Source organism: Anomalospiza imberbis, chromosome 5 (assembly GCF_031753505.1).
Source record: "Anomalospiza imberbis isolate Cuckoo-Finch-1a 21T00152 chromosome 5, ASM3175350v1, whole genome shotgun sequence".
Taxonomy (NCBI): domain Eukaryota; kingdom Metazoa; phylum Chordata; class Aves; order Passeriformes; family Viduidae; genus Anomalospiza; species Anomalospiza imberbis.
Window position 1 is genome coordinate 32649246 of NC_089685.1, and position 22184 is coordinate 32671429.

At 39.4% G+C, this 22184-nt stretch overlaps 1 protein-coding gene across 3 annotated transcripts in view; it reads left to right on the forward strand.

The window, feature by feature from the left end:
* Positions 1-20074, forward strand: part of RASSF3 (Ras association domain family member 3) — a 104780-nt gene extending 84706 nt beyond the window's left edge. For all 3 annotated transcript variants that reach the window (XM_068190105.1, XM_068190104.1, XM_068190106.1), the window contains 4 exons: positions 13800-13907; positions 15445-15712; positions 16768-16883; positions 17252-20074. In XM_068190105.1, the coding sequence (XP_068046206.1) occupies positions 13800-13907; positions 15445-15712; positions 16768-16883; positions 17252-17401 (642 nt within the window). In that variant the 3' untranslated portion in view covers positions 17402-20074. The remainder of the gene's footprint in view (positions 1-13799; positions 13908-15444; positions 15713-16767; positions 16884-17251) is intronic.
* The last annotated feature ends 2110 nt before the right edge of the window (positions 20075-22184 follow it).

Here is a 22184-nt window from a genome sequence, read left to right on the forward strand (position 1 = left end):
ACTAGAAATGTGGTATTTCCTAGTCTGGTTAAACCTATAAGATGTTTGAGAGTCTTGTTAATATTTCAGTAATGTAAATTAGTTAGATATACGAGATTGAGAAATTGCAAACAAAATGCACCTTTACTGAAGCAAAACTGGAAGGTGTGGTGGCACCTCAAGTTGTATACCCCACAGCTTTATCTTTTCTTAGGATCACATACCCCTTTGTAGTTTGCTTGTTTAGATTGTCTGTACTCTTTTTCTGAAATGCTGAAAAGCTGTAGCTAGCTTCTTCCCACTTTGCATCGGAAAAACTGTTTGGTTAAAAGCATGTAGTAAGCTCCCTTTGTTCCTTGTGTTTCTATACTTTGATGTTACCATGCCATATTTTCTGAAAAGTTGCCATTCCTGCATATATGCATATGTTGGCATCAGTGTGTGTCACCTTAGTCAGCCTACGTAAGTAACTACTTTGATTTTTGTTAATTTTTAGTACTTAATAAATTAAGAATCCTGCTGATTTCATTGGGATTTTCTCATGAATGGTCTTAATAGGACCATGGACTATGCTCTGCCATTTTGAGAAAACTTTATTATACTTGGGGTGCCATGTAGTTTTTGTGTAAAAGTGAGGCTTACTACTATGCTGCCATAACTTCCAACATTCCTAATGTGGGACAGAAGTGATTGGATGCCAAATTAATGCCTCCTGAACACCCTCTGCATTGTTCTGTTGTCTGTAGTTTCCAGTTCTGCTCCTTGTGTCATAATATGGTAGTGCTTGCTAGGGTGCTGCATAGGAGAAACACCTATGTGTTCCTCTGCTCATTCCCTACCCCTTGCAGCCAGGCATTACAGAATAACTTTTTATCTGAACCCACAATGTTTGTTCATTTGAAAAGTTTTTGCTATCACATTATGCAAAGGACATACTGGTAGAAATTTGGCTGAATTTTAGTGTTCTGGCAAAATTGCTTGTACAGGTTTGGAAAAGAAGAAATACCAATACTTCAATTAATTACATGGTTTGCTTGAGGTAAAAGCTGAGGCCCTTCACATGTGGCAATTAGAGAGGTCTTGTTAGTGGACCTGTATTATATATGCTCAGTGGAAGAGTGGATGTGAACTGACTGGTCTGATTACAGGTTAATGCTTTTGTCTGTGTCAAAAGTTCCAGATATATTCTTAATTTTTCCAGCTCTCAAAAAGACTCCCCTTTACTTTACAGTTTTAAGTGTGCATGTGTATATTTGTAAGCTAAGAATGGCTCCTGTGATCTATAAACTTCTAATAAGATAAGATAGAGGTATAACTTAGTAGCTTAACAACTGTAAGTTTAAAGACCTAGGCAAATGCTGTGTTCCCAGTTGTTTTTTTTTTTTTTAACTTTTATTTTTATCTCCTTTTAAAATGGTGTTGATACCTGGTTGCATGCTTCATTTTATTAGTTAAAACCATGAGTTCTCCGTATTTTCTGTTAAAGTACAGGAAATGTTAACAAAACATTTCCAATACTTTTATTAAAAGGCAGTTGTGATTTTGCTTTGTTTATGTTTATTTGTTGTTTATGTCAGGAAATTTTGATTGTACTGGTTTCAGCTTATCTGATGCTTGCCCATAAGGTGGCCCATCTTTTTCAATGTGTTCTGTCTTGTGAGTGTTTTCTCAGAGGGTGTGGTGGTACTGATTATCCTTATTACCTCTAACAAGGATTTTTTTTAAATGAAAAATTATACTAGACTCTTTTGCTTCCACCTGAAATGCCTATCAGCTCCAGCAGATCTCATACCTTCATATGCTTCGTAATTACATTTCCTGAAGCAGAAGTCAGGCTTAAGGAAAGGTGGAGTAGCAGCAGCGCTTCCTTGTGCCTGTAACATCCTGCCCATAAAAGCAGGGAAATAGCTGTTTGGAAAGGAAAAAGGAACAACTTTTTGAACTTTCTGTTGTGAAGTCAACACATTCTCCCATTTGCTCCTTAAGAACAAAGCATGTAATCATTTTCCCCCTTCTCTGGTTTCCTGGTGGCCGTTCTCCAGCATGGCCAAATAACTTGTGTTTGGAGTTGGGCCATAGCATCAGGTTGTAAGCAAGCAAGCCCTGTTCTCCAGTGCAGCCTAACTGCTGTTCTCCTGACCTTTCCTCAGATAGAGTTTGTTTATCCACCTTTTCCTGTGGGATATTCATTAACCATGTTCTGAAGTCTTCTGTTCACACCTCCCTTGAACGCCTACCAGTTGTGGCTTCCTACTCTGTTCTCTCTCCACTGTGTCCTGCCAGTATTGATCTAAACAGAATTGCTATCACTCCACTCTTTTGTTGATGTTATTAAAAAAAATAAATGTCTGAGTGTAACAACTGTCCTGTAATTCTAAACTGGTTCACTACTACAGAATGGTCTGCCCAGATACAGAAACTGTAGGTTGATGAGAAGGGAGCGGCATTCTCACATGAGCACTGGAGATGTTAGTGGTGTAAACTGTCTGCTGAGACATGGCACCAGGCTAACACAGTGTTTGGGTAAGTTGGGACTTGTGCCATGAGGTGTTTATTGCACTGTAGTTCTCTCATGCTGCAGACTTGGTTAATGCTTATGTTATCTGTGAGCTTTTTTTAAACTGTGCAAAAATAAAACCCTGGCTTTCCCTTGCTAGTTCTTCTGTTTTCAGTTTGTTTATTCTGTTCTTTTTCACCTGTAAAAAGAAAAAAATACCTTATCCTATTTAAGAAAGGAGTCTCCTGGATTTGGGGAAGTAATCTGCTGGCTGGTAGTGATTCTGATACTGGATGAGGACTGTGACAGCTGACACTGGTTTCTCAGACAGTGGTAGCATCTAGCAAAGAAGCAGGCATATGGCTGAAAGCAGCCCTCTCTTAAATTGTCTCAGCATTAGAGGCACCTGAATTAATTTGTAAGAAATGAATGTGTTGTGTGTGTGTATTCTGGAAAACAAATTCATACTGAAACTGGGCAACAAGTGTATTTTTGCAAAAAGGGTTGAAACAAAAGTTAGTGGCAGTTTTCAGTTTTTGCAACAGTAGTAGTATGGTTTGTCTGTCTTTTTAGGAAATGTAGGAGTTTTGAAGAAACTTGTACTTTTGTCAGTCTCACTCTCCTTGCAACTGAATTGCTTGGTAGCCTTAAATGTGTGTGTGATAGATAAAATCCAGGTGGTAGAAAAACAAGAGATTAAAACCCCTGAGAAACAAGTTATCATTACCACGCTGATGAGTTTATTCAAGGCATAATCTTCCTGACTCTGTTGGTTGGTTTCTTCACCATGCAGAGATTTTAGGATTGAGTACCATCTTACCAGTGTGATCTTGAGGTCGCTAGGACATGAGCTTTGGTGGTTGGTGGCATGGGGCTGGATGGCTGAGGTCCAGCAGCCAGCTGCCTTTACCAGTTTGTTCTTAGCTGGGCCATGAATGCTCTACTGCATCCCTCATCCACAAGATGAGAGGAATAACTTAAAATGGGGAGTTGCAGCAAAGAGTCCAAGAGTGGTCCAAGCCTTTTATTTACCTTCTTCCTGGAACAGCAATGAAATCTGAGCTCTGAAGTCTTGGTAAGTTCAAACTGGAATTCCAGTCAAATTGAATGAAGGTGGAGAAAGAACTGAAAATTTCCTGTTTGCTGCAGCCTTGAGATAATTGCCTAAGGGGTTCTGATTTCTTTTTTTTCAACATTTGACTTCTTAAGGCTGAAGATACAAAATAGAGGTAAAATCCTATCATTAAGGTCAACGTAAGTTTACATTACAGTAGTACTTGGTCACCTAGTTTGCCCCCATCCATTTTTCTTTCTTGAATTTTTGCCAGATCAGTTCAAGCAGTAGTAGGTAAAGCTAATGATTATAGTATGCTGGTTTAAAAATGTCTTTTGGATACCATCTGATTTTTAATAAAATGTGGTAATTAAAAGGCTGTAGCAAAGAGTACAGTCATTACAGTTTTAATTGTTAATGAAATGTGCCAGGTGATATAAATTTTCTGGAGCGTGAAAGAAGGAAGAAGTTTTTTGTGCAGGCCAGGCTGCAGGGCTGCGTCCTTTTGTCTGCACTGTGAAATACCTAATTTGGATGTCTCTTTGAAGAGACTGGTTTTTAATATTTCTGTGGAAGCTGTGTAGAGACTTAATTGCACAAATTTCAGCAAGAGAGGTCATGTTGGTGTAAAAATACTTCCTATGTACTTATTTCATGAAAACCTAACTTGTTTTAAACTAGAGCCAGTCAGTGTAGACTATTAGATTTTGGATGGAGTTAGTTTTTAGCTCTGTTTGTTTTGTGTATATATAAAGCAGCAGTTACATAAGTTGACTGTAAATGCATGTGATGGTTTTTTTGTGATCATATTTAACATACTAAGAAGATACTTCTGCTACTTTGGCTTAGAGGTTGTGTATATTACTGAAGATACCAGTGATTGCTTACAAGTTTGAGCATTCTCCCAGTCTGCCAAGGTTATTGTTACAAGTTTTTGAGGCTTTTAAAATGCAGACTTCATTTGAAAAAGATAGTTGTACTTCCTTAATTTTGTGGGGGTTTGAGATGTATGTGTGGTAGAGGAGGGCATTTCCCCTTCAGAAAAGTTTCAAATGTGAGATCAGCACCAGGATGATAAAGACAATAACAGTAATTTTTTGAATTTGAAGAACTGTATGTTCTTCAAAGTACTACATCCTCCCCATAACCCTGGCATTTCTTTGAGAAGACCATTCATCTTTCTGAACATTTTTTCACTGTAGTGTCTATGATAAGGGAAAACTCAGGGTTTTTCTATATTCAGAGAACCAATATGGGATATTTCCTAGGTGAGAATTGTTAGTGTGCATTTTTGAGGTTTGTGTTTTTTCTTTTAAGTGGAACAAATCCAAACAAAAATTACTTGGTTGGTGGGACTGTTGTGATCAGGTACAGGCTCACCATTTCTGTCTAACACCAGCCCTAAGGCTTGGCCTGGTTATGAAGTCCTTGTCTTCTCTCAGCGCAGGCAGGTTTTAAAAGTAATTTGGTGACACAATCTTAGAACTACCCTACCAAACCCAGGAAGGGAATGTTGCTCTAAAGATAAAATGGTGTTTGACACACTTGGCAAAAGCTGGCACATCACCCAGCTTCTGCTGAGACAAGGCCCACAACTGAGCTTGCTTCAGACTGCAAAGTGCTGGCAGTAAGCATAGGGAGAAAGCTATGCCTTGGCCTGGCATGGGGCTCGCTTCCCCAGGAATGGCTGGTTGGTTTCCAATGTCAGCTTTGAAGTAAACTGTAGATAGTTGTATTTGAAGACCTGAGAGGTTGTCATTGTAAACAACCTCTTCCTGGCTTCTGTTGGATGGAACATGTTGGATTCTTGCATTGTAGGATCGTATCCAAATACTGTGGTGTAATAACCCAGAGCCCTAATGTTACTCAGTTGTTTGGTCTCTACTTGTATTAGTATCCTCTCTACTTGTATTAGTACCCTGGGCTTCAGACCATACTTAACTTTCAAGATACACTAAGTAGTTTTCAATACAATATCCTGTATAAGTTTGCTTCCTAATGATCTTTTAAAAGCTTGATTTTGTTGTACAGGTCACAGAGGCTGGTAATCCATTTTACACCTTATGTGCTTAAACAGCCAGCAGTTAAAACTCACACTTTCTGAAGAGGAGACCTGAAGGAAATTATTTACTATCTGTGATATTTCTTACATCTAGTTATAGTGAAATTTGCAAAACTGAAACAGCTGTTAAATGTGATTTAAATAATGTAATATATTTCTTTAAAAACATGACATAGTATGGAGAGGGAAAAATGTACAAATCTGTGTAAAGTCTGTTGTGTCTTTAGGGACAAAATCTAATGCTAGGTGTGAGTTGCTATTATTTGTACAGTTGGTTTTCACTTTAAACAGATGACTGCTTTTTGAAACTGGGTTGCATGCCAGTAGTTAAAGTACAACCATGTAGGGTACGACAGGGTTTGTAACTAGGGGTTTTCAGAGGTGATGTCATGATGAACTTAAATGAAACTGTAGCAACAATGTTAATGTCACCAACAAATATATTCAGTTTTCTAGCCTTCCTTTCACAATGCCTGAATATGAACTGTGTTTATATTACTTCTGTTTGAAGGAAAATAATTTATTAAAAGGAATAAAGGGAAGTTACAACTTTTGTTTTGTTTCTCTGCTACTTAAAAATATTCACCATATAAACATTTGAGTGTTTACTTCAGAGGGGGCAGATGGAGCCTTAATGTTTTACTTTGTCATTCATTTCTTTCATTAGCATGCCAAACCACATGGTGATACTTGGTAAAAACTGAAAATAGTCAGAAAGTAACAAGTATTTATTAACTGTAATGCCTGTGCCTTGTAAAATAATGATAAAATTATAACTGTGGTGTTGTATGGGGATTTCTGTAACTACTATGGAAGGAAGACCACATTGCATCATGGATAAAAGTAAAGATTTGTTGTAGACCTGTAGCATACAGATTTATAAACAAAGAGCATCTAAGCTTTGATGCACCTCTGTCACAAGTTCTGATACAGGTCTGGTCCCCACATCCCATTTTTGTGGTTAGTCACCCTGCTGTAAAATGATTGAGAGGATGGAGCAACTACCTTAGAAAAGACTAAGGAGTTCAAGGCTCCTCACTCTGTAGAGGAGAAAAATGGTGTGTGTGATTGTGGTTTACAAAATCACAAAGTTGATAGGAAAGCTGAAGGTGAAACTTGGATTTACCAGGTCTTGCCATATTAGGATTAAAGAGCATTCAATGTTTTTAACAGAAGTTATCTTCCGTCTTAATAGAAGATCATCTTAAAGCAGAGGGCAGTACCTCTTCACACTGCAGTGATGAATTTGTGGAGCTTGCTGCCTTAGGAGGTGTAGAGACAGGCAGTGTTGGCAGGTTCAGAAAGGGCTTATGTGCGTGCATAGGCACCAGGCCCATAAATGGATGCTGGACAGACTCGGAAGGGAGGTGCCCTCTGAATTCCTGCTTCCACACTTGTGGATGCCAGCAGAGAGGCTGCAGAAAATGCTCACATGCTTGCTCGAAATAGCCTTTGTTTTTGCTGCTGTTGAAGGCAGAATATCAGCCTGGATGCCCTGTACACCTGACCTGGGAGGGTGCCACTTCTCTTGCTCTGTCAGGAAGACATGTTGTGGGCTGTTCTTGAACTCTCTCTGGCTGTCAGGATAATTGTTCAAACTCATGTCAGCCAAACCTGCTTAGAAAAACAAAATCTTTTCCTAAAAAAGAGACTGCTTCCTTGCCCTGGTTGCCACTGTGGGAAGTGGATCTCCCTGGCCGTGGAAAGCAAAAGGCATTACAGGAAGATAGAGAGATTATTCTGCCCATATCCATCCTGTCAGAAAAATTCCTCTTTCCCTGAGCCAGAGAGCAACCTCATCTTGTTCAGGAGGCTGCAAACATTTCAAGATTCAGCTATGTGATAAGGTCAATGCTTGGAGATACTTGGATGTTAATGTTTCTTCTTGGCCACCCTGCCCCCAGCTGGTCTTCTTCACACTTTTTTGCCTGCTGGTGTCTCTGACTGGCTGTGACCAGTGTCTCTGCTTGTGAGTCTCAGGGTTTCAGATGACAGAAGAACACCTATCGGGAGTTCAGGCTTGCCCCAGGATAGGAGAAATTATTGTCACTGGGAAAGCTGCTGTGCTCTCAGGAGAGCTAGGGTGAGGGAGAAGTAAGATGCTTGTTTCAAAATTGTTTAATTGCAAGGTTTCAGTTTCTTTCTTTCCTGCAAGAGTGCTGGCAGGCTGTAGGAAGAAATGTTCTTGTTTGTAGGAGTAACAACTGAGATCAGAATTCCATTTACTTTGTTTCCTGTATGCTCTGTTTTGCTTTTTTTGTTGTAGGATAGCACTGTTACTTAAATCCTTTCTTTAATGCAAATGTGATATAAGTAGGATTGCACTAGCTGTAATTTTTATGACTAAACAATAACTTTTTTTTTTTTTTTAACATAGATTAGGCTGAATTTCTCATTCTCAGACCTTCAGTGTTTTATTTCAAAAAATATTTCTGGCCACACTTTACAGCAAGATCATGACATCTTCATTCATCTGACTGAATCATGGTCACAATATGTGTGGGATTAATGTGAAACATGAGAGCTGAGATAGGGACTGATGTGTCTTAGTAGATTGCTTGAGTTCCCACAGGTCTTTGGTTCTTCAGATTTCTCATAAAAATGCTTTATGTATGTTCCTGGGATAGGACCAGGAAAGGTTAAACAATCTTTTGTCCATTATATTTTCCTCTGTCTTTCAAGCTGAAATACTAAGAGGAGCTTGGTTCCTCATTCCTGAAGAGATGCTAATTTCTTGAAGTTTTTTGAAAATAGCAGGTTGGATGGAAGAGAGAGACCTTCTTGTATCTCTCCATATATAGAAGGCTGCAGTAGCAGTTTGGGGAAGCCAGGCATTTGACTCAAGGCAAGGATCCTGAGGATGCAGGCTTCATGGTTTTGGATTTTTCTTTCCTTGTGAAACTTTTTCTCAGCCTCATCCCATAGCAGCCTGTGGCTGTTGAGTTTATTAGTGCTTTATTACTGCATTCAGGACTAGGGTTGGCAGCAACCGTGAGACTTAGATTTCCATAAAGCCCCTAATGTGATGTGATCCCTCTTTTTTGGGACCACAAGTTGATTTGCAGTTCGGTTTAATTGTAATTTGTGCAGTTTTAGTTGTGTTTCTTGAGGATTCATGCTGAGCTAGTCTCATCTAGGGTTTTGCACTCAGCATAAATGTTTCAAAGAGAGTGCTGCTTCTCTAAACATCTGTGCTACAATAAATGAGATGAGCATGGGGGGTGCAGGCAATAAAAAAAAAAAAATTCTGCTCTTTCTATTGTGAGGAAGCTCAACTGTGAAGAGGCATTGCATCATGAGCTCTAATGAAAGACCAGCTATTCCCCTTGGGAAAATGAAAGCACTCGCCTCATTTCCCTCTTACTGGCAGCTGTTGCTTAGGAATTTTGTTTAAAAATGAAATGCTGCATTGGTTGACCTGAGAAATGCCTTTAATACAAATGGCTGCCAGTGGTGTGCACTGTAGGTGTTGTGAAGGACAGAACGATTAAAAAAAAAATAATAGCTCAGACTAGAAAATTAGTGGTTTAGACCCAAATATATCATCTGCATGAGTTCTGGTGTATTCAGCTGTGTCCTTGAGACTAGTTTTTGTCTTTCCCATCTGTGCTGGTCTGAGGAAGTGGTAAGATCACATTAGCATCAGAGAATGGAAGGAGACCAGGAGCTCTGATGAGGAAAACATTTAATTGGGCTGGGAGGAGAAGGGGGTGTTGATGTGGCAGACATTACTGAGACTATAATTTGGTTAAGTGATGGAAGAGAACCTAGCTCAGGTTCTATTCTATATATTTTATTTAATTTTTACAAAAAATAGCATGGAAATGTTTGTGCATTGTTTTTTAGAGAAAGTTCATTTTTTGAGCACTAGCACCCAGAAGTGATAATTGTTAAGCCTGGCAACATCTAGGTCTTGGCTGATGGAAGAGGACACAGTGTGAACTGCTCTGCTGGTTGTTGTGCTCATACTTCACTCTGCTGCTGTGACATATACAAGGATCTGTGGTTAGGAAACTCACCACCAGGCCTGACTTCTGAAGAAAGGCAGTTTCCCGATTCCCTGCACCGTTGTGAGGTGTGTGCTGGGCATCTTGTAGGGAGTCAGAGATGAATCAGCTGCATCTCAACCAGCCTGGAGATGAATCATGCTCCCCTTGAGCCTGAGCAGTGCACTGGCTTTGAGAACCCGTGCCCAATCTCACCTCCAAAATGCTCTTGCTCCTTTGTTTAAAACAGCTGCCTTTGGAGCAATTGCTTTCCCTGAGCAGGTGTGTCTTCAACCACTTGGTGGCCATTTCAAGAGCAAGATGTCAGAAGCACATTGTAAACCATAGTAGAGATGAATGAAGTACTGCTGTTGTATTGGATGACTCAAGGTCTTCACAGGTAATAAATTTACTTGCTGAGATAACCAGGTGGAGTTTGATCTGTTAGACAGAAGTAGAGTTAGCAGGGGACAGCTTTGCTTTTAGTGTGTCTGGTTTTGAAGGACCTGCTATTTCCTGTGGGAAATGAGTTTGTCAAGTCTTCCTCAACCCACCTAAGTATGCTGGTCAAAGAAGACTTACTTATTTTAACTTCTAACATGGCTAGCAAAGCTGCATGGCAAAATTTAGGTGCCAGTGAATACTGAGAGCAGTTCAGCCCCAGGAAAGTTGGGGGGAAGAGCCAGGAAAAAAAAAACCCGTATAATATCTTGTTAACTTCTGTTTGCATGTTGGCTAAGTATAATTAGGAAAATTAAAAGACACAGGTGCCTCAAGTCCGTGTATTCTGCTTAATGACATTCAGTGAGAGCAGCTGACCCAGTGAATCATGGTGGGCTGATGTTTTCTTGTTCATAATAAACCCAGTGAGTTGTTTCTTTGTTGGCTTTCTGTTGGCAGCAATCGTGGGATTTACTGTCTCTGCAGTTTGTGTGACAGCAGTGTGATTTTCTGTAAGTCCTGGTGTGTAGCTAGTGAGGAGGTTTTGTTTGCTTGGTTGAAGTTGTACCCTGATGAATTAGTTGGAGTGTTCTGAGCTTTTTGTTTGGTTGCAGGATGGTATCACCAGATTAATTAATGAAGATCTTGGTCTTAGGTTTCCAGTGGCATCGAGTTACTTCCTCTCCTGGGATGCATCTTCACTTTGCACTGCCTGTGGTCTTGATAGTGAAAGATGGAGGAGTAGGGTGAAAATGATGACTGAAGTAAACAGCATTTCTGTCTATTATGTATTGTATTTTTATTGAATGATTTTGGGTCCATTTGTTTGATCTAATCCCAGTAGTCCTCTTTGTATTCAGTTCAGAGATTTGCTATGAGCTACATGCTGTTGAAATTAATTAAAGCACAGGCTTTGGTTGTTTAGAAAATGAGCTAGAGGTACATTTGTTGGCAGAATGCTCACTACAAAAGGAGGCAATCCCCGCTTTTGCGTAAACACACAGATGTGTTTCTTGTGGGCTTCATTAAGCTTTGCCAAACTTGTCCGGCCTCTAGCGCTAGTGCAAGGAGGCAGAAATTCCTGTGGTATGTTCAAGTATGGAATCATGTCTCATTTGAGGGAATGACAGCTGCCCCAGTGATGCCTTGTGGCCCACAGCTCTATAGTGGAGCTGCACCTGGGAAGGCTGACTACAAGAGCGTCACCAGGACTAGTCTGTGGGAAATCAGTTGGCTTGAGTGCTGGGCATCGATGCTGTGCTTGGATTTTTGCTTGTCATGCCTGCTTCCATGGCAATCCCCAGGATTAGAGTGATCTCGTGGGCTAGTGTCTTTTCTAACCAGATCAAATTTCTGTCCTATTGGGAGAACAGTATGAAAACTCTCCTATGTGAAAATAGAAGAAAGTTTCTTGCTGTCTGTTCATACCTACCAATTCACCAAGTTTTTTTTTTCCTTGTCCTTTTTTTTTTCTTTTTAATAATGCATACAGTTTATTTCCTAGATGTCAGCCTTGTAAATTTTGCCCTGTGCCATTGCCATTAAAGGCAATAGGTTCTTTTTGTCATCTACAGTTATTAGAAATCGTTTTTGTGGATTTAAACTTCGAGGCGCACAGAAGTTAACGTGGAGTGGTTGTTTGATTATTTATTGTTTTCTCTTAAACAAATGTTGATGTTTCAACATAAGAAAGGTGAGGTTTTTTTCCTCTTTCCTAGTTAGTATTTTTGCTCAGTAATACCAGATGTTGTGGGTGACTGCAGTAATCATGGTGACGGTTCCAACAGGGGTAGGTACCTGCTTGAACAATTAGAAATGAATTAATACTAAGCATTAAAGCTGAGGTGTCCAGTATTGGAATTTCAGTATCAATATTGTTAGTAGATTGGAGAGGTATGAATTCCACAATGTGCTTGTTGTCTCTGAGGTGAGTCTTGGCTGGTATCCATGTGAAGGAGCTTGTCTGCACTTACACTGACAGGGAACATTGCAAGTTAAAGCTTGGGCTCTTGAAATGTGTCATATAGCTATCAGATAGAGGCCTGCAGTCTGTTTCCTGTCCCTTTAGTATCCACTTTTTTCCTTTGTGCCTGTTTTGTTTGCCCCCAGATTGAACACTATAAAGCTGAAAGAGCTTTTGGGGAGATGAAGTGGGCAGTTTAAATTAAGCTCTCTTTCTTTGTTACTTGGGGCAGGTTGGGGCAGAGGGAAGATGAAAAACAGAAGGGCAAGAAGGCTTCATTTCTCTAGGGAGAATAGAGACTTGAATTCTAAAAACATTCAGTAATCTGGTATTTGTAATATAGTAGGGGGGTCTGGCAACTGTGCAAAATGCTACACAATCTTAGAATTGTGCTTAAGGAACTAATGGCAGAGTGGTCTTTCACTGGTGTTCCTTTTTTGCCTCAGTTTCCTGATCTTGAAATAAAGGTATGTTCTCAGTGTTATGCAGGAAATCAGTATCTGAGCCCAGATCAGAATTCAAGGTTTCTGGCTTCAAGTTCTCCATTCAGACCACACCTTTCTTTTTATAGCTATGGGAAAAAGTCTGTCTCCAGCATGTCATTTAGTGAAATGTCATCTAGGAAGGCAAAACTAAGCCTAAAAGAGCTAAAAATATTTGATTTTAAATTAGGAGACAGAAAAAGTTCAGCAGATTCTTTGTGGCAAGTGGAACCTTACAATGCCACTGCAGATGTGCTCATCTCTGGGGTAGTGTCTCGCAAACTGAAGTGCCTGCAAAGATGTGTGCTAAGTTGTGCTGAGTGGTGTCCAATAGACTGGGATACAGAACAGGCCACTGAAGTCAGGGAAGCCCTTTCTTAGGATACATTACACTGGAATGTGTTTGTGAGGACAGATGGAATGGTGTCTTGGTTTGTCTGTAGGGTGAATGTGCTCAGGTGTTCTCTGAAAGCATCGAGGTTCTTCAAAGCTCCTCCCTTTTCTAATTGAAGCCTTAAATCATCAAAGCGGAGAGCTGAAATTCTTACACACTATATATGGCATTTGTGCTAGTGGTTGAAACTGGAGTGTATTTATAACACTGGTTTGCTGCTGCGGGAATACAGATTGGGAACAAATGTTTGTTTGGAAAAAATCCAATTCCAGGGTCTTCCTTTACTGCTGCACGTGAAATCCATAGCAACCTTGTAAAAGCAACTGTTGAAAAATCTTAATGGGGCCTTCCCCATGGAAAAAACAATGCAATTGGTGTAACATTATGTATCTGGAGAGTTACTTCTGATGGTTTATGTGGTAGGCAGTGACCCTGTATGTAACACCCTGTCTGTCACATTGGAATGCAGGGGTACTGTCGTATTGTTGGCACATGCTGGGATTGTTGGGGTACTTGTTGGGATGTGCTGCTATTTTCAGATGTACTCCTCATTTGTTCAGAAATATCTATTTGTGTCCCAAGTAATATTTAATGAAATTTTTAAGTATTCTTAACAGGATGGCATAGCACTGACATTAAGAAATCAAGCCATAAAATGAGCTGAGCTGTTTTGCATACTACTGCAAAATATTTGAAGGAAAACAGTTGCCAACAAAAGGGTACAGGTGTCTTTGGGTGTATTGATTAAACCATCTCCCTTCAGTCCCAGTGTTCTGTTTGATTTGCTTAATGTGTTAATCCTTTCTGTTGCTGCACAGCTAATTACTATTATGTTGACCCTCTGTGGAATAATTACCATTTGAACTAAGAATGTTTGTGTCCAGAATCATAAAATAATTTATTTTATTCTGTGTTTTAAAATTGCTGTCTTGTTTTTGAAGGATGTTCAGAAGGAGAGAGAACCTCATGTTTATCTCAGTAAAGAAGAAGTTAAAGAGAAGATACAAAGCTATAATTCATCTGTCACTGATAAATTAAAGATGACCTTGGTAAGTTTTGCATGGAATACCTGTAATTTTTAATGTTGAGTTGTAACTTTGTAGTGCATTGTGACTTGTTTTATTCTCAGCATCTTATATATGAAAGTCTATGTGTTTAAATGATTTTCTGAGAGACCTTTCCATAGATTGGCAAGTTAAATCTCATGTCTGAAATGCTTTTTATCCCTGTAGCTCTTTTACATGGATCAAAGCAAAGTGTTGCAAAAACAAACTGATGTAATTTGAAATTTTAAGGTAAATGTTTAAGGTAAACTGTAAGCTGACATTAAGGTGTATGTTTATCAGAATTTTCTTACAAATTCTGAAAACACTCAAATGGTAAAAATGAAGGTATATTTTTCTTGTTTCTGCAGATAAATTTTTGTCAGATTTTTGATAAGGATGCTCAAGCAGTGATCAAAGTTAAAACATGCAATATTTATTATAGGATACTTAACTTTCAGAGTAGTCATACATGTTTTCAGCATGAAGAGACTTCCTTCTCCCAAAAACTGTAGAAATTACAAACTGAAATATGTAAGATTTCTCATTTCCAAGGATTGTGAACCAGGTCTAATACTCAGTTCAGTTTACTCAAGACCATGCTAACAAAATTCACATCAGTCTCCTTAGCAAGCTGTTACTCAGTTGCCATGCTGTCCAGATTTTCTAATACATGGCATGTTCCTGTGGGTGTATAAGGAAATTTTGAAATTCCATTATATCCTAAACCATATAAGTATGGCTGTGTACTAAAAAGATCTTTGTTATGTGTTTGCATGTGGATCAGGACTTAGTATGCCTAAAACCAGATCGTCAAAATTTTTCTAGCTCAGTAAGGTTTGATTTGCTTCGCTATTTTGTCTTTCAAAAGCAACCGAAATAAACAATATCATATGTTAATTGGATTGGCATTTATTTTGGGGTTTTGCCTGGATTTTTGGGGGGTTTTGTTTTGGTTTTTTGTTGGTTTTCGGGATTTCGTTGGGTTTCTTGGTTGGTTCGTTTTTTTGTGTTTGGGTTTTTTTGTTTGTTGGGAGTTTTTTGTTTTTGTTTGGTTGGTTTTTTTTGGTTGGTTAGGGGCTTTTTTCAACATGATTTGACCATCTAAATGCCTCAGACTAAGTTGACAAAGACAGCTAAAGTGTGGGAGATAATTTCTGTGTTTCTGCATTAAATCTGTTGCTGAAGGTGGGTGTTAGTGATCTTTTTCACTTCATAGTTCTCTCCTAAAGTGAAAACTTATCTCTGGTATGTTGTACCTTTTGCTTGATGAGGTCCTAATATATTTAGAATTCAACAGATATTATTAAGAAAAAAATTAATACTTAGTAGTTATTAATAAGAAAAATTAATATTCAGAAAGTATTCCAGAAAGAATAACTGTCTGAATTACCAAAACAATACCTTTCCTGTGAGACGTCATGTATTGCAGTGGTGTTTAAATAATGTTCACTGTGAGCATTTTCATGTAGCTGCTCCACTGTTGTGTCACAGGTGGTCATTGCTGATGATTTTAACAGTTCAGGCCTTTCCTTCATTGCAGAACGCGAATGGGATTTACACTGGCTTCATCAAAGTGCAGATGGAACTATGCAGACCCATCACAGTGCAGTCTGCCCAGAGCCAGGGGATGTATGCTCCCAGCAATCAGGAAACTGCTTTTTACTTGCCGGATGGCTGTGTGAACACCCTCCACATCAGCAGCACCAACACTGTTCGGGAAGTTATCGAGGCCTTGCTCAAGAAGTTCTTTGTGGCTGACAACCCTGCTAAGTTTGCACTTTATAAACGTTGTCACAAGGAAGATCAAGGTATAAGCTGAGCTTTTGGCATTTTGGTAGTGGAAGGGTTTGGGGAGGGAGTTGTGCTATAGTAATACTTGAAGTAAGCAAGGTGGAAGAACTCAGATAAATGGGGGTGACAATCTTCCTACCTTGTCTTTTTTCCAATATGTAAAGTAGCATGGTGAGACAGTAAAAGACTTGAGGGTATTTCAGGATAATTCATCCAAGACAAAGTCACCTGCTAAAACATCACATAGATTTCCTGTGCTTTGCAGTCCATTTCATTTTATTTTATGCCCTTATCAGGTCCTAAATTTCAGCTGGCCTGCTACACTGCAGAGTTGTGAGATTAAGTTACAGGACAGGTTTTTAAAAAGATAAGCCATGGTGTCTGTGATGCTTGAGGTACTGGCACTGGCAGACCTCTCTCGAGGTGATGACCATGGGCACATGTGTTATGCTCACATGTTAGTACAAGGGGCTGTCCCTGGGCACTGGCTATTGTTGGAGTTTGTTGTAAGTTGTGGTGGAAATACCAGAAGATGGAAAAGGGTTTTTTTAGGGAAAGGTGCATTTTGCCAATGTTGTGTTCTTGCACTTAAAATCTGCCTTCCTTCCATGGACATTGAGAGCAGTTTCAGTAGTTCAGATGTTTCTGGCTGTCAGGTAAGCAGAGTTGTCTTTTAGACTTTGTGTGTGAAATTCAAAGTGGAGAAGGTATCAGAACAGTGATACGCAGCTCTGATGTCATAAATGCTTAGATAGAGCAAGAGATCTGTGTGTTGTATTTTTTTCTTGTGGGTTATTTTTCCCCCTTGCCCTGCACGTACTGTGTTGACTGGAGGCCATTTTATTCCTGTGCAAATGCAGTGTTGCACTGTCACCATCAGTCACTTGCTCAACTCCTCCCTAAAACTCACTGCTCAAAGCCAGTATGTAGACTGATAGATAAACAGTGTGTAAATTTTGGCTGCACATGTATCTTTCTGAATTTTTTTTAGCATTAGCTAGCATTAGTCATTCCAAGTGTTTGAAACATTGTTGGTAAAGATGATAATTACTGTGGTTTCCTTCTCCTGCAGTTTATACCTGCAAGCTGTCAGACAGAGAACATCCCCTCTACCTGCGCTTGGTGGCAGGCCCCAAAACAGAAATGCTCAGTTTTGTTCTACGTGAGCATGAAACTGGAGAAGTCATGGTATGTCACACCCTCCTGGGTCAGTGTTGGTGTAACTTCATGGATGAGAGGGCTTCTGTTTGAGCTGTGCTGACTGGGCAGATCATTTTTTGGAAGCAGACATTTTTCCCCTGTTAATTTCCTTTGTGCCTTTTGTAAACATTTCATTTGTGGTTAGATTGACCTGTTGTTGCTTCCAGAAGAAAAAAGCTATTTAAAAGAGTAAAATATTTTCAGATGCCCTAAGATTTGCAAGGAAGGTGCCTGATACTGTTTCAGTTGGAAATTGTCTACAGTGTCTGAGGTTTTGTTTGGAAATACTGTATATATAAAAGACCTGTGAATTTTCTGTTGCTCTCATCCATTCTTTGCTCTCTTTGTCTTTCCAGTGGGAAGCTTTTAGTATTCCTGAACTGCAAAACTTCTTGCGCATACTGGACAAAGAGGAGAATGACCAACTGCAGATCTTGAAGAACCGCTATGCAGCTTACAGGGGCAAACTTGAAGAAGCCCTTCGTGGGGTGCTGAACCCTGGTTAAAAAGGGGCCAAAGGACACTCAGGAAAATGCGCGCTACCAAATGTCAATAGAGCATGCCAAACCCAATGTACAGAGAACAGCAGAGAGTAGTTTTCTTTATTCAGAAGACTGTTTTGTGATGTCAGGGTAGACTTAGTTCCATAAGCCAGGTCACTTAGCATCTTGCACCCACAAGTAAGGGGTTCTGCATGTTTGTACATCAGTTTGCAACCCTCTGTGTGCCTAGAGAGTTTCCCAAGTTATCTTGGTGCAAGCTGTGAAACTGTAAGCAATTTCCTAGGATGCTATGAAATAATACCTTTTTTTTCTTCTTTGCTTAATCTTTACAAGTAAGGATGTGCAAATTGATGGGTTAAAAAATTATTAAAGCCATTTGGATGAGAATTAGAGCACTATCTTAGAGATGAAATTGATTTGCACTACCTATCTGTTTTTGATTAGTTACTGTATAATTTGTGAGAGAACTGTTATAGGTGGAAAGCTTATGAGATCCTGTGGTTTGTACTGTGAAATTGAGGAAAGCTTTTAAATGGTCTTTGTGAAGAAAGTAAAGAGAAGGTTGAAAAGAAGGTAAGAGTTGGGGGAGAAGAACTCTAATAGCTGACAGGAGGCTTTAAATGAAAATAGTATTTACACAGAGGAAAGTTTAAATACTAATTCTGAAAGGTTCAAGTTTTAGTATGTTTTAATATTGTGAATAAGTTTTATGGTTTTTAACCGTGTAAATCCACACTGGAAAAGAAATAAAGATAGTAGAAATAGTGGGAAGGAACGAGAAGCAAAAGCTAGGTAAAAGTGGAAATGGAGCTGCACATACAGGTCCCTTTTGGAGAAGCTGATTCCATAAAGGCATAGTCAGGGTTTGAAAAGTGTGGCAAATCTAAAAAGCTGCTTACTTGAATTCTGAAAAGTGGTCCATGTCTCAGATGACTCTGTGAGAAATACCTGTCTAGCGAGGGTGCAGACATAAGCTACAACTACAGATGCATTTGATCTTTATTGTAAGTCAGGTCTTTCCTCTGGCCCAGTGATCCATTTTTAGGCTGGATAATCTTGAACTACCATATCTGAAAGATAGAAATAGCTTCCTCTGCTTCTTTCTTTGTTTAAAAGCTCAGTCCAGCAAAGAAAGTAGAATTTCTTACTCACATTTCCAGCCCAGCAGAATGTTAACATTTATTGTCTGCTTTTATAATTACAAAGGTTTTTTCCTTATGGTTTTTAAACTCTTAATTGAAAAACTGATTACCATATTCTGCAGACTGCTGATTTACTTGATTTAAAAGTAGGAAAAATGTAGCAAGAAAACTTTTTACTTTAGTGTAAATATAGTTGTTGTTCTTTCAGAGTTATTTATCTAAAAAAAAAAAAAGCATGTTCAAAAGAAACCAAAGAAGTGGGTGTGCAATAGAAGCATGGAAGCATGAGGCAGATACTGTAGTCATTATCATGCCAGAGAGGAAATGAGTTATGTACTGGAGGGTGGGGGAGTGGAGGAGTGCTAAGGATTGAAGAGCAGCAGAAGTTGTGGTGGGGTTTTTCCCCCGTCTGTTCTTACTGTGTTTGGTTTAGATTCCCAAGGAATTGTTAAAACTTTGGTGACATCTAATGGATACTGTGTGAAACTCCAAGATGCTTCTGTTCTTCCCCTTAATTTTATGTAATTGTGCCTTTGTTTCCTTTCCTTAGTAAGATTCTTTTTAAAACTCTTCACAAGGTTTTTAGGTAAAAAGAATTTGCAAGTTTATGAGACAATCATAATGTTTTAAAGAGTTAAGAGAAATTAAGAGTAGGACTAACTATAAAATATATCTAAGGCATATCTTGTTTGTTTTTTTAATTTCACATGTAACATTGTAGTGCATGTGTGAGTTAGTAACATTATCCTCAAGTGAGACACTTTATAATGGTTCAGGGAATGCTTTTGTGTTTTGTTACAATTTGTTTTTCTAGGAATGCAGCAGCGTGTTGGTGGGTATTCTGTTAACATCTTAAGTTATGTTTCTGCCCATAGCTATGTAATCATTGCATAATTGCTGTCAATATTGAACCATTTGTTGCTCAGATTTAAACACTGTTTGAGTTTTAAAGTTGAGTATAAAAATATGTGAATTTTGGTTTTACTTGAACTAAACTATCAGTCTTTTTAAGTAGGCACATCTTCATTTCCTTTAGCCAGAAACCTCAATCAGTGTTGTATGCACTATGAGTCTTGATTTGGGGTGAAGGGGAAGGGGGTGGGGGACCAAAATAAACTTTTATTTTAATTTTGTCTTAGTCCACAGTTAATTATTGTAAGATGTCATGTGTGGAGTTAATTTTCTTCTTTCTTGTTCTACACACTGGCAGTTACAGCAGCTTTAATTTAAAAGAAATGGTCATGCCTGGTCAGTTTTATCTTTTTTTAATTTTAGCATCAAATTGAACTGTCAAAGCTTTTGTTGCAAAACTGTTTTCTTGTCATTATATGATGGTACCAGAATGACTAAATGATGAGGGAGGGGGAATGCAGGGAAACATTAAAATGTATGTCTTTAAATACAAACATTTAAACTATTTATAATTTTAACAAGCTTAGTTTTATTTTTGTAGGGAAGTTTTTATTCCCCTTAAAGTTATTACTGAAATGGCAAAAAAGTGATGGTTCCATTATTAAAGCTGAAGTTGGCAATACTTGGTTACGTGACATGTGTTTGGTTTTTCCTTTACCTGGCGGTGTGTTGTGATGGTTTTGAGGCCAAGTGGATTTCTGTGTAAAGCAGCAGTGAGTTCTGTGGGCAGGATTCGCAGAGCTGGCCTTTAGCCTAAATTAAGATTTGCCTGGGAGAGAGGGAGGGAGCGCAGCTGAGAGTTGTGGGGCTCGTGGAGCTGACCCCTCCCCTGGGGGAGCGCAGAGCTGCTGGGTGGGACAGGCCCATGGGTGAGTGGTTTCCTTTCTGTTAAAAAACACCTTGCAGAAATGAGGCCAATACGCCAAGGCTGGAGGTGATACCCTGACCCTCTCTCTCCAGGAGGTGGTTTTCACTCCTTTTTATCTTTAATGGCTTTTTGGAGGTTTTCTCCAGGAACATCCATGTTTAATTTTCCAGTCACTTACTCTGTGTTTCATAGAAGTGGTTTATTCCTCCCTGGTTGAATTGGTAGAAGGGAGCTGCTGAGCTGTTTGCTTTGGTCTCTGTGGCACTTCCCTGGGCACCGTGGCTCCGCAGCAGAGGAGATGGCAGTGGCTCAGCCAGTGCCTTGAAGGTTGGTTTATGTGAGACCTCGTGGTTTGGTGTGTGCAATAACCCCGTTACGACTGTGTGTGCACTTGGTAAGGCCTGCAAATGGCAAGTACTTCTGCACTCAGCCAGGGTGGAATGGATTTAAAGCCTTAAAGATACTGGAGTCAGCAAAGCTGCTGTGACCACACAAGTCACTGGGCTCTGCATGTGGCAGAGTTATCTACTACCAGAAATCCAACTCAGCAGAAGAAATCTCATGTGTTTTGGCTGGATCAGGGGCAGAATCATCCATCTGAAGACTGATGAGTTCAGTGCCGAGGCAGAGCAGGACAGCAGCACTGTCTGTGGAAGCAGTTGGGCCACTCCTCTCCATGCAGGGATCGACAGATTGTCAGTCTGCTTTGTCTTCCTGCAGGCTGAATTTTTAGCGCTGAAATATTTGAACATTTGCAACAAACCCCACCAGACTCCATTCCCTTCCTCCCCCTCCTGCATGAGCGTGAGTATAGAGCGGTTTTCTTTCCTTTCCAGGTTCCCAGCATGGGGATTTCCAGTGCAGTCCTTGCAAGTTTTGTCAGCGTTCACTTTTTACCATCTCCCATCGGTCTAGAACCATTCAGGTACCTTTTCCTCCTTCATTTTAATGTTCAATGGCATGCTTATGTTTGTTGGGAAATAACTGTGCTTTCAAAACTTTTCCTACACTTTTCATCTTGCAGGAGCGTATAAATTACACTAAGTTCATATGCAGGAGAAATAGTTTCTCCTATAAAACTGCAAAATAGAAAACACTTTTTTAATAAGTGAGTTTTGAGCAAAACAGTGCTGACTAGTGCAGTATTCATACATTCCCAGAGGAAGATTTGTTAGTATACCTCAGGCTAATGATAAGGAATAAAACTGTCTGGGATTATGGCAATTTTTTGTTTGTTTCAGAAAATAAAAACTCAAAAAGTCTATATACTTTTAGCTTGGGCCTGAAAGCTCCACAGACTCCTTAATTTAGTCTGAAGTAACAGTTTTACCAAATGGTTAAAAAAAAAAAAAAAGTTAATACCTTGTTACTAGTATCTCTGGAATAAAGTCCTATTACTTCAACTAACTTTCTAGTCCAATGTTGTCTTGTTTCTTACACCTACTTTATAATTAATTTGGTGCCATTTTGAGACTTGATCTCTTGCCTTAGTTGGATCAAGTGAATAAAAAAGCTGCAGATGATCTTTACAGGACTCTGAAAGGTTCAGAGTCTCTTACCCTTGATGATGAAAGCAAGTGGATGACTTCCAAATGGGTAAAGTTATGCATCTGCTACATCTGCTCAGTCAAGAAGCAGAGACTGTGCTGAAAATTCAAACCAGGTAAGAGGAGACACTGTGATCTACTGTTTAGAACAAGGTTTAGTGCTGTGAACTGAGGACTTACCTGTTCTGGAGGAATTATTTTCCTCTTAATGTGTGAATGGGTAAAAGAGATTGCTGCAGTAGCCAGTATGGAGAAGTAGGCAACACCCAGTTCAGAGCAGTTTGAGCCAAGCACTTCAGACACTGAGCCTGGCTGCT